We start from the raw sequence: 12,257 nt of genomic DNA on the forward strand, positions 1-12,257 counted from the left end.
CCAGTTTCGCACCAGAGCAGGAGCCAATGGCTACTGCAACCGGTTGGAACTGGACTATGCACAGGGACACTAAATGTGCCCCCAGTGCAGACTTCAAACACTCTCAGAGTGTACCCACCCAGCCCCAATACACTAAATCCTGTCTGGGAGGTAGTCACACCTCCCTGTGACAGGAAACCTATTGTCAAGCCTTCTCCTGCTCGAGCTTGGCTCAGCAGCAGGAGGGCAGACTCATGTCTGTGGCTGGCAGCATCCATTTTATAATGCCAGGCTCGAGAAAGTTGGTACCAGGTGTACCGGTGTATCACATAAGTCCCTCTGGAAGGGTGGAATAATACCTCCCACAGAAGTTACTGATGTGGAGGTATGATTCCAAGGTGTTTGACACCAAACACAACATGTTTCTAAGCAGCCGTTCTAAAGTTAGCATTTACCGCGAGGTTATAATGCACTTAAATATATATGGTTGGCTGCATCACAAACAACCCCGGAATAAAGGTTCAGAAGGACGCAGAGGGGCTCTGCTCATGCAAGTGCACCCTCTCACATAAAACCCAGCACCCTGCCTTCAGGATTGATAAGGCATACCATAGGGGTGACTGATAGGTTTATATGTGCAGTGATTTAGAGTAGATATAGTGTACCTATATCTAAGTAAGGGGTGCATGCACCACCTTACACAGGCTGCAGTAGCAGACCTGTGGTGGCAGTTTGAATGGTCTCTCAGGGTGGCATAATAGATGCTGCAGCCCCTGAGAGGCCTCTATGGCACCGATGCCCTGGGTACACAGTATACAATATACTAGGGACTTATAAGGGTACCCCAGAATCCAATCTGGAGTGTACCTAAAGTACATGCAAACAATTTAGAGGAGAAAGCAGCTTGACTGGGGTCCTGGACAGCAGGATCCTAGTCAGTCTAAGTCAAAACTGTAATACATCAGCAAAAAGTGGGGGTAACCATAAGAAGCAGATCCTACTCTCCTACAGCGCACATTTGTACCTTCGTCTTGGCCCACCAGCATTCAGCCAGTAGCTACTTAATAAAAAAAACAGTGAGTCCCGACACACCAAAATGAGCCAGAGTGGCTCAAATTAAACACTAGGTACTACAAGAAGCAAAGAGCTTAACAAATTCATGCACTTTCAGTTGTGGGAAAGAATATCCTGTATGCATTTGTGAATTTTTAATAGTCGTAGGTCATGACAATACATACTTTTTTGTTCATTGGCATTAACATGTTTTTACGTTCTTATACAAACAGTGAATGACAATTAAATACAATTACATTAAGGTTTTTACAGGAGCTAATATAATATAAATGTATAAAGTATTTAGGAATAGCTTACTTGATATAAAACTTCCTTTGTGTGCTCCTTGGTTTCTCCAAACGCAAGTTGTACAAGCAGACCCATAGCAGCAGGTAACTCTACCTCAGCATTTGGTTTTGAGACAGGTCTGCTAACATGTGGTGTATGGAACAGCTGACGAGGGGTTTGTCCATATGTTTTAATCATAGTTTCCAAAGCACGCCTTTGTACAGGGTCATCTACTGCAGTAACATCCATTCCAAAATATGTCTAAAATGCAATATAAAGCAAACAATGATACAAAGTTTTGGGTTAGAAGAAATGGATAGACAAACTTAAAAAACAATTCGGACTGTGACAGGACAGATGAAGAGAACTAGGTGAATGTTTTCATGAAGACTTGAGTAATATTTACTTCCCTCTGGTAATAATATTTATGGTGGATACGTGATCTTCCTGTAGATTCCTCACTTTAAGAATATCCTTCCAAGGCATCAAACGGGTCTTGAAAACATTCTCAGACAACAGTAAGGATAAGTTACTTACCTGTAATCCCCGTTCTCCTCCATGGGTATCCTCATCAAAGTCATGAGCACGGAAAATTCCCGCCCATGTGCGGGGACCCCAGAATCTATAACAAATTATATATGAAAACATATATATACATATATATATACACACACACATATATATACTTTTTTCACAAACCAATGCAGCCTCCCAGCATAAATGCAAGGTTAAACAATGTTCTGAAACTTCTGCTTTTGCAACTATAGATTGGAAAAAAGAGACAAGGAGGACAAGAATCACTTGAACTCTCTTTAATGACCAGAAGAAAGTTAATCTGCAAAACAGCCGGCATTGTTAGCCCATAGGCTGCATTGTAAATTCAATAACATAGAAAATGAAAGCAATTGTAAGCATTAACTGGGACCGTCCCTTTAAGGCGGCCTTGACCCCCAGCTTCCCATCATGCCTCAGGGTGACAGGTTAGTTGTTCTTTCTGGCTCCTTCAGTCAGGACCCAGGAGTTTTCATCTCAGCTATTTTTGACTTTGACAAGAAATTTCTATCTAACAATCTGGTAGTTACTGTTCACTCAACGTCTTTCATCCTGTAGAGTAAGATACTACAATTTTTCTGGCAGAAACTTGTTTTTTTTTCTGTCACAGCATGCCTTCTCTTTTTGACCCTTGCCCTTCCTGTGGCAAAAAGAAGGCCAAAACTGATTCACACCCTGTGTGTATACTTTGTCTTCCTGAGTCTCACTCCTCTGAGACCTGCCAACACTGTAAAACCCTTTTCTAGACGCACTCTCAAGGAGAGAGAGAGAGGATTTGTCTATATGGTCTTTCAGAGAATCAAAAATCTACCTCAAGAGGAAGATATTCATCGAGGCATAAGAGGAGGAGACCAAGATTAACCTTGGGAAGGTCCATGTCTGCTCGGGTTCGGCATCGAAGATGCCTCCAGTGAGGAGCGAGTTTCCCCGTCCACGAGACCTTAGACGGCATCGGAACCCACTCGGCGTCGAAGACTACACTGAAAACTGCATCGAAGTGTACTCATCGTCGTAATCTGCAGGTGTCAGATCAGCCTCCTCCATAGACATCAACTCGGTGACATTCAAAGTCGAGGCGTTGGTCTCTGTTGGCGTAGACTCAGTACTCAACATCGAGGCACAGGTCTCCGTTAGCGTCATCTCATAGACGCTCAACATCGAGACGAACCGCTCCATTGACATCACCCGGGCAGCGGTCAACGTTGAGGCCTTGACCCACTCAGACACCTCAACAACCGTAAAGGTCGCTGTTTTCGCCTAACTGTAAGATGTTGAGACCGGTCTCCGTCAGTGATTTCACAGCCGACGTCGAAGCAACACTCGCCGTCGACGCGGTCTCGATCGATGTCGTAAGCTAAGGTAAAGTCGACGTCAAGGCACAAGCCTCCATTGGCGGCATCTCTCCCGACGTCGAGAATCTGGACTCCATCGGTATCTTCTCAGAGCTCTATTCCAGTCCAAAAAGTCTCAGTGACTCAACACTCGACGACGAGACAGTCTCCCCAGTCAACGTGGACTCATCGATCAACCTTTATTGGTTCACAGAGGCAAAAAAGTAGTGAATACTAGCTCTCTATTTAGTGGTAGTGAAGGCGAGTAGTTAGGCTTAACAGAGTGTAGTGCTAAGCATTTGTTGTACACACCAAGGAAATAAATGATGCACACAATAAATGAATGAAGTTGAGACTGAATTAGAAAACGAGTACTTCTTTTATAAACTTTGGGTACAATGTAAATACTTTGCGCAATACGAGAAATGCATAGTAACTGCAATGGCTACAGTTATGCGAAATATAAATTTCCCATGGGAGGATAAAGGCAAGTAGAAAAAGCAAGGCAACACAGCTGCTTGTGTCGTTCACGTGTTAGAAATCAAAGAGTTCGGGGTCAAGGTCGAAAGTTCTGAGACCAAGTTCTCTGGAACATCCCAGAGTTCACCGGGAGCCAGGAGAAAGGGACTTAGTAGCTAGCGTGCTATGAAGCAAGGGGCCACCTGCAAAAGCAATGCAAAGGGAAACTTGCAGGAAAGTCTAAAGGCTCTCAAGGGAAAGTAGAGGTCACAAGGGCTCTGGAGCCACGGGAGCACAGCTGGATTTAAGGTGTCCCAGACAGGCATGCTGGGTACAGTGAAGATGTGCAGCTGGGCAATGGCACGCAAAAAGACATCACGCAGTCAGGGCTGGCAAATTATAGAAATGATTCTGGAGCTGCTGGGCCACTGCTGAGGTGGATCTCTGGAGTCTGGAAGTTCCTCGTCGGGTGCTGGCTTGGTGCAAAGTTGGAGTCCACCTGGGCTCAACTTTGCCTGGTTTTGCAGCAAGGGGTCCAGTACCTCACGTAATCATGCTTTTCAGCTCCGGTGTGTCCTGGGGCCTCAAGATCTGGTGCATAGGCCGAACTGACTCTCCAGAGCAAGTGTACCTTTGATGGGTACCGAGGAACGCTGGTTGGACTAGGGAGCTGGATGACGTTGGACTGGACTTTGCTGTTTTGGGTGCCTGCGGCTGCAGGGAGAGAGTGCCTCTATCTTGATGGAGTTCTCTGGCAACTTGCAAAGTGCTGATTGACCCTCCAGGGTTTGTGGAGGCCACACAGCGAGAAGACGAGCTGGAGGATGGCCAATGTCGCATTCTGTGGCAGCAGGCAGGAGTTCACTGCCAAATGTTCACCACAAGGTCTGCAGTTCTTGGTCCAACAGTGTTTCTTCATGTGTCTTCTTCTTGTGTCAGTGAAATCTGGATTCAGGGTCTGCTGATGCCACCTAAAAACTAAATGTAGGGGCTTTTACAAGAGAGTGACAGGTAGTGGCCATTGGGCCCCTTACCTGGGGTGTCTACACCCTCTATTATATTCACCTTCTGTGGGAGGGGGACATAGCCATAGCTCTGGTTGGAGAAGTCCCACCATGTTCAAGATGGTGGGCACTGAAAAATGTGCTTCACCTTGCCTCCAACACCTGATGATTGGAGTTGGCAGAGGCGGGGACAGGACACCTCCTATTCTTACCTGGTTTTCCTGCCAAATGGGGTGAGGACAGGGTGGCGGGCCTACTCATTCTATCAGGAGAGTTTGAGGCGGCAAGGCCATTGAAGCTTCCTGGGGGGGTGGGGAGTGGGGGGGGGTCATCTTGTGGCGACAGGCTGGCTTAAACCAGTCGGTGACCACACTAAGGGTTGGTTGGTTACATAGGGCTCCGGAGACCAACCTCAGCAGTGGCTCAGCAGCCACAATGTCAGGATGCATGGCCTAGGGTGCCACCATTCATACTGCCTTTGGGTACCTCTTCAGTGCCAATGTCGAAGTGGGACCATTTACTAGGGACTTATAAAAGGTACTGAAGTTGTGCCAATTAGGAAACAAAAGGTACAGTTTAGGGAAAGAGCTTCTGGCACAGGGGATCTGGTTGGCAAGGACCCTGTGCACTTACAGTTGAAATTACATTTCTAGGCAAAAAGTGTGGGCTAACCATGTCCAAAAGAGGCATTTTCCAACATGTATGTTCATGATTAGCTATGCTCAATCCTCCTTCACCTTCTGGAAAACATTTGGAAAAAGCAAAGTTAAAACACATACAGCAAACGGCACTTCCAGCACAACCTAAAGGCATAGCCCAAGGAATCCTTCAAAATAAAGTATAAAGTAAGAATCCACAGATCAAAATCCCAGTCTGGAGAAGATCATCACTGCACCTTTGAGGTGTGGTTTTCCCTCATGTTTATCCAGGAGAGGAGGCTGACAGCATCCTGTCTTATGCAGAGGGAACCATAACAGTTGCCACAAATGTCACCTCCCAAAATAGGGTCCACGATCCCACATCACCCTACCTGCTGATGTGGTGATATTCATCATGATTTGAATTGTGTACCATGAGATGGAAAGGAGAAATGACTTTATGGCAGGGAATACCGCCCAAAACTGCAGCACATTCATGTGCAAATCGTGTTCCATATCGACCAAAGACCAATCACCGTCATGTCACCCAGATAAGTGCTCCAGCCTAGAAAGGGGTACAAAAGGGGGTGGTGATGGACGGAGCATCTGAACCAATCAAACACTCACACCCAGTCAAAAGATCTGGGTTTGATCCATCACCGTTCTTTAGCCCACTCTGCCACCCCAGTTCAGACATGGCTATATGCAAATCAGTCTGACCCTGTGCCTCATGGGAACAGTCCAGCCCGAACTGCCAAGCCATGCCTTCCCTGGACCGGAAACAAGCTTCCGAGGACCGGTTTCTGGCATTCCAGCCGTCTTCAGCCCGGCTTGCTTGAATCCAGTGGCAAAGTGAGCAAGGGACTCACGTCTGAGCATACCCTGCCACACTTATGGCGGCCAAAGCGGTACAAAAGGGGGTGGTGATGGACGGAGCATCTGAACCAATCAAACACTCAGACCCAGTCAAAAGATCTGGGTTTGATCCATCACCGTTCTTTAGCCCACTCTGCCACCCCAGTTCAGACATGGCTATATGCAAATCAGTCTGACCCTGTGCCTCATGGGAACAGTCCAGCCCGAACTGCCAAGCCATGCCTTCCCTGGACCGGAAACAAGCTTCCGAGGACCGGTTTCTGGCATTCCAGCCGTCTTCAGCCCGGCTTGCTTGAATCCAGTGGCAAAGTGAGCAAGGGACTCACGTCTGAGCATACCCTGCCACACTTATGGCGGACAAAGCGGTACAAAAGGGGGTGGTGATGGACGGAGCATCTGAACCAATCAAACACTCACACCCAGTCAAAATATCTGGGTTTGATCCATCACCGTTCTTTAGCCCACTCTGCCACCCCAGTTCAGACATGGCTTGGAAGCTTGTTTCCGGTCCAGGGAAGGCATGGCTTGGCAGTTCAGGCTGGACTGTTCCCATGAGGCACAGGGTCAGACTGATTTGCATATAGCCATGTCTGAACTGGGGTGGCAGAGTGGGCTAAAGATTGGTGATGGATCAAACCCAGATCTTTTGACTGGGTGTGAGTGTTTGATTGGTTCTCATGCTCCGTCCATCACCACCCCCTTTTGTACCAGCCTAGAAAGGGGCATCCATAACCACGGTAGCCTGAACACGTTGAAGGCTGAACAGACAACCAAACTCGAAAATGGAGTGGTCCATCAAGCAGTGCAGCTCTGAGTGGGCCAACTGAAATACCTGTACCTGGACCACGTTTTTCCTTTGGTACTGGAGCTACTGCTGTTGCAGGCACCACAGAAGTGCCTTCCTCCTCTACCTGGCATGTGGAACCAACTGTATGCAATAGACCAGGAGGCTGATCAGAAATAAGGCATGTAGAACTGGGATATGGGTTTGAGTCAGAAGTCAGAATCATCTCCCAAATATTCATAATCCTCTCATGAAGAGGAAAGGTCTTAATAGAGATGAGTCCAGCACTGCACCTATTAAAGTCAACCCCTGCGTTGGACTGATCTGGAACTTTTGAGTGTTGATGGTGAAGAACAAGTCACTGTGTGAAGAAAATGGTCCTCAACCAGCATCAGGACCTCTATGTTTACTATCCAGTAGGCCAAGTATGCAAATACATGGACTCCCAGCTGTCTAAGTGAAGCCTCCACAACTGCCAGGTCTTTTGTGAAATGAGACATGGTCGGATCCATTGGTGTACCGCTGTCAATGCCTGTAAGTGGGAAGAATTGGAAGATGAAAGTAGGTCTGGGACACCAACCAACCACCTACATTTATGGCTGGTAAGGCTTGGCTCAGGGACGACAGATTGGACTTGGCCTACCAAATGAATGAAAACGTTCAGAAGTCTTAGACCTTCATCTTTCTCTGGTTCTTTTGGGAAGGGAATGTCCCTTGCGTAATTAAATGATCTGTATCCTGTCCTGAGTGTCCCGACTGTATATGAAACTGTAATCCTGATTTTTTGCTGGCCTAGCTGACACACCAATTTAGCGTATGTAAAGAGGTCTAGTCCTGCTTATGGTAGTTTCAAGGTCCAGAATCTGTTTTGTGATCTGGAGGGGCACACCAATCATTCCTCGTATGACGGCACCGGACTACTGTCAATGTCCTGGGTAGTTGAACCTAAACAGTGGGCCGGCATACCGATTTTTATGAATGACTTTACGGTACAGACTTTTTTTCAGTTCAGGTGGAGTGAGATGTCTACTGGCCCCACTCATTTGAAGTTTTGCTTGATTTAACACAAGACACTTGAGCTGACATTTTGCCTGCAGGATGAGTGTATGTGTATAAGCTACAAATGTTGGTATCACTCCGCACTAGGACCAAAGAGATCCATTTTGGTTTTCTCATGATTTGACATGGCATAAGATGAAAGCTGGGATATAGTTTCCCCAACACAGTGGAAGTGTAATATTTTATTGGAAGTGTCCCACACATTAAGCCTAAAATGAGGAAGACAGGGCTACCTGTAGGAATTATATGAGGACCTTTTAACAGGGGATTGCTGATTAGTCCTTCCTGAACATGGCCATTTGCTGGATGGTGGGGCATTTGTGTTGAGTCAGCTAATTCTGTTGTAAAGACTAAAGATGTTTCTAGGCAGGGCCTGGCCTTTTGTCTTTCCCAGAGTGCTTCTTAAGAGCGGCAAAGCAAGTAATCTTCACACTTCACTGTGCTAATGTTTTGGAAACATCTTGCTTGGAGCCAGCATCATTCCTGCCGTGAGAGCCATCACCTATCACAAAGGTTGTGTTGCCACTGCAACCAGCAAATGAAATAAGAATATGAACCACCCCAACCGGGTTCCTGAACTTTAGACAATTGAGCAATATCCCAATCAGTAAAATTGGTATAAAGGTGGACCTCAACCACCCTATTTTGTTTCAGCTCCAAGTTGTTCTTGACCAAGGAAGAAAGTGCTCTGCAGAGTACTGTAAGAGCTGCTGTGATCCAGTTCTGGATGTATTCTAACAGTCAGTCACTCAGAGGCGAGGGGGCATCTCTCAGTGTCTGCAAAACACCTAGAAGCCTCCCTGCCTCCGCAAAGCGGCAATGAAAACACCTTGCACTGCAGGAGGAAAGGCTGCCCAGGATGAGAAGCGCAGTAGGGTTTGTAGTGTGTGGCGATGCAAAGGAGCTGACTTCAAGAAGTCATCCAACCTCTGTGTTGTTTATGTGACAAACTGTGTAAAGCAATAACGCCCAGAGTGACACAGTGGGGTCCAGCATTCTTGCAGCAGCTTAAGGGAGCAGAAGCAGCACTACTCGAATGTGCTGTGGACTCAAAAAGTCAGCACCATCAGAGTGAAGAAGCCCCCAAATGGCCTGCAGGTCGCAACTAACAAAAGTGGGCTACGCTGACTAGGCCTGCTATGCTGCTGTTTCTGCTAAAAGAAGATCTGCAGTGATCCTGTGCTTGCTGACAGCAATACGACCCATGTAACAACAAATGGTGCATCGCAACAACTGCAGCTCAGCCACATTCTAACAAACACTAGGCTGTATTGAGAAGGTGAAAGACACCGTCTTCCGCTAAAGAGAAAGTGATACATAATACTTTGCAAATAGAACAGGTAAGCAGCCCAAATACACAGTCGTCGCCAGGGGGGAGACGAAATCATATACTAAAATAGTGGGATGCGAACCATGACTCAAGTCAAGACTGTACACAGAAGATGTAGAAGTGCTGCGGACCCAAGGAACCACCATAGGTAAGTACCCAGGAACACCACGGAGGCCGTGTGCAGAGTGGAAACACGACCGTGTGCTCAATTCAAGTCAATGGGTAAGTCATGGTTACAATTTTAAAGAAGAAGGACCCTTCCCAGTGGACCCTGAAGAACCTAGTGGAAGACAGAACGTTGGAGAGCCACCCCACCTATGGATACCCTAGGAACCAGGATACCTACACCAGGGAAGCCGCGTGCATAGGTGTGAAGTGGCGTTGGAAAAAGCAGTCAAACTCAATGGGAGACTTCCGGAAGATGCTGCTGCTGGAGAATGTGAAAGTATCTGGTGGAACCCAAAGGTGTATTCAAGATGAGAAGTACCTGCAAGCAGAGGCAACAGAGTATATGCCACCCATGAGTGACCAGGAGGCATGGAAGACGAATGCCCACCGATGTCGGGTAATGCATGAGAGTAGATGATAACCTTGGAGCTGCAGCTGTACGGACCAGGCAATGCTGTGGAAGACCAGGAGCTGTTCAAGAGCTGTCCCACGTCGGATGTCGAGAGTTGAGGGGTCAGGGTTCGTCAGGAGCATCAACAAGCCTTAGCAACTGCAAACAACGTGGCAAGCGAAAAAGGTGCAGTGTCTGGACCAGCAAGGTCCAAGTGACTCACCACAAGCAGGGGAGTCGGAGTAGGCCCCAAACAATCAAGGGAGCCCACTGGAGTCAAAGAAGACCCTCGAGCGGACCCAAAGACTGGAGGCACAGGAGTCGCAAGAGGACCTCGAGCGGCTCACCTAAGATGTAGGCCTATGGTGTAAAGGATTTGGTGAGGACTACAAACTTGGCTGCTGGAGATGCTTGAGGTTGGAGCTTCTTGAAGCGCGAAGAACGGCAAGTTGACGCGGTGCACAGGGGTTCTGTTTCCAGCATTTCTGACGAGGGATCCTAGCTTCAAAGTTGGTAAGAAGACAGTGCAGGTCTCGAGGGAGTTGCAGACCCACCACCTGTGTTGTCGAGCCTTTCGGGGTCAGTGGGAGCACAGGACCAGCAGATCAGTCAAATGTGTTGCAGTGCCTGAAAAAGCAGGGAAGTGACTCCACTTCAAGGGAGATTCCTTTGGGTGTCTTGGATGTCCACAGGCCTTGAGAGGGTCCTGTAGGGAGCACAGTCACAGACGTTGCTAGCCTGGATAGAGCGGATGGGGCTTGTCATTACAAGCCCAGAGCAAGGGAGGCCCTAGAGGGCATTATCGCTGAGGGGACCCTGGCGGGCATATGGCGATACTTGCAACCGGCTGGACGGGAAGGCACTCACTTCACATCACAGACGGGCACATGGGCGCGGTTGGACTATTTCCTTGTCACCAATGGGGTTGCACCGGAGGTACTGAAAGTCACACACCTGCCGAGAACATATTCTGATCACAGCCCTGTCCTGATGCATACTCGGATACCCGGGTGGGAATGCCCTAGGCCCCAATGGCGGCTGCAGCCGGCGGCCTTGTTGGATGCATTGTTCCGGTCTGAGCTGGGGGAGGAAATTGCAGACTTCTTTCCAAGAAACAAGGGATCAGTTGACTCAGTGGAACATATTTGGGAAGCATTCAAGGTCACTGTCAGGGGATATTGCATGGCTAAGAGTTTTGGGGTCCTTCGAGACATTCAAGCCACCATCCGTAGGCTGCATGGAGAGCTGCGGGCATTGGAAATTCGGATGGTAGCTGAGGATGACCCTACACTGCATGCCGAGTTTAGGGACACACTGACTAAATATGAAGAGGAAGCTGACAGGGAAGCTAAATTTAGGGGCAAGCACTGGCAGGCTAGGAGATACTGTGAGGGTGACCGACCGGGGAGGGCTCTTGCTGTGTTGACGCGAACTCCCCGTGATCGTAACACCGTCCTCGAACTCACTGATGACAAGGGGCACAGAATCAGGGATTCGGACGCACTACTAGCCACCTTCACTTCACATTACCATACCCTTTACACCACCAGTGCTCCAGCTGATCTACCTTATGCTGATTATTTAGGCGACGTGGCGCTCTGTTGGCTTAGCGACGGAGACAGGGACTTCTTGGCGGCTCAGTTTGAACTGGACGAAATCCGTGAGGCCATCATGTCCCTTAAGAATGGCAAAGCGCCTGGGCTAGACGGTCTTCGGGCCGAGTTCTATAAAACGTATATCGACGTCATGGCCCCAGTCCTTCGGGAGGTCTACGAGGAATCGCTCGCGGATGGAGTCCTTCCGGGCTCCATGCGAGAGGTGGTTATCACCTCCCTCCTTAAACCCGGTAAAGACCCCGGCTCTTGTGGCTCCTACCGTCCTCTGTCCCTCCTGAATTGTGACGTGAAAATACTAGCTAAACTCCTAGCCACCAGGCTATCCCTACTCATTACCAGGATCGTGTTGCCCGACCAGTCGGGGTTCGTCCCGGGCCGTTCCACCTCTCACAACCTGCGCACTTTATTTTCACTTCTCCGCACAGTTCATCCAGATCTCACGGTGGCTGCTGTATTCTTAGACGCTATCAAAGCATTCGACTCCGTCGAATGGCCCAACTTGTTCTCAGTGCTGGCGAGCATGGGATTCCCCAGACTTTTTCTTTCCTGGATACAACTCTTCTAAACACAACCGACGGCGAGAGTCCTCATCAATGGCCGCCTCTCTCACTCAGTAGCCATCACTAGAGGCACGCGTCAGGGACGCCCCTTGTCCCCCCTCCTGTTCGCGATTGCAGTCGAGCCCCTGGCCTGTCAGCTCCGTCAGCTGCACCGCGAAAGTGCTGTGCA

General features: G+C 48.5%; 1 protein-coding gene across 2 annotated transcripts in view; it reads right to left on the reverse strand.

Moving 5' to 3' along the window:
* Positions 1-12,257, reverse strand: part of LYST (lysosomal trafficking regulator) — a 3,192,287-nt gene that overhangs the window by 578,306 nt on the left and 2,601,724 nt on the right. For both annotated transcript variants that reach the window (XM_078648813.1, XM_078648812.1), the window contains one exon: positions 1,351-1,581. In XM_078648813.1, coding sequence (XP_078504939.1) covers positions 1,351-1,581 — 231 coding nt within the window. The remainder of the gene's footprint in view (positions 1-1,350; positions 1,582-12,257) is intronic.

Source organism: Lissotriton helveticus, chromosome 6 (assembly GCF_964261635.1).
Source record: "Lissotriton helveticus chromosome 6, aLisHel1.1, whole genome shotgun sequence".
In the NCBI taxonomy this organism is placed as follows: Eukaryota; Metazoa; Chordata; class Amphibia; order Caudata; family Salamandridae; genus Lissotriton; species Lissotriton helveticus.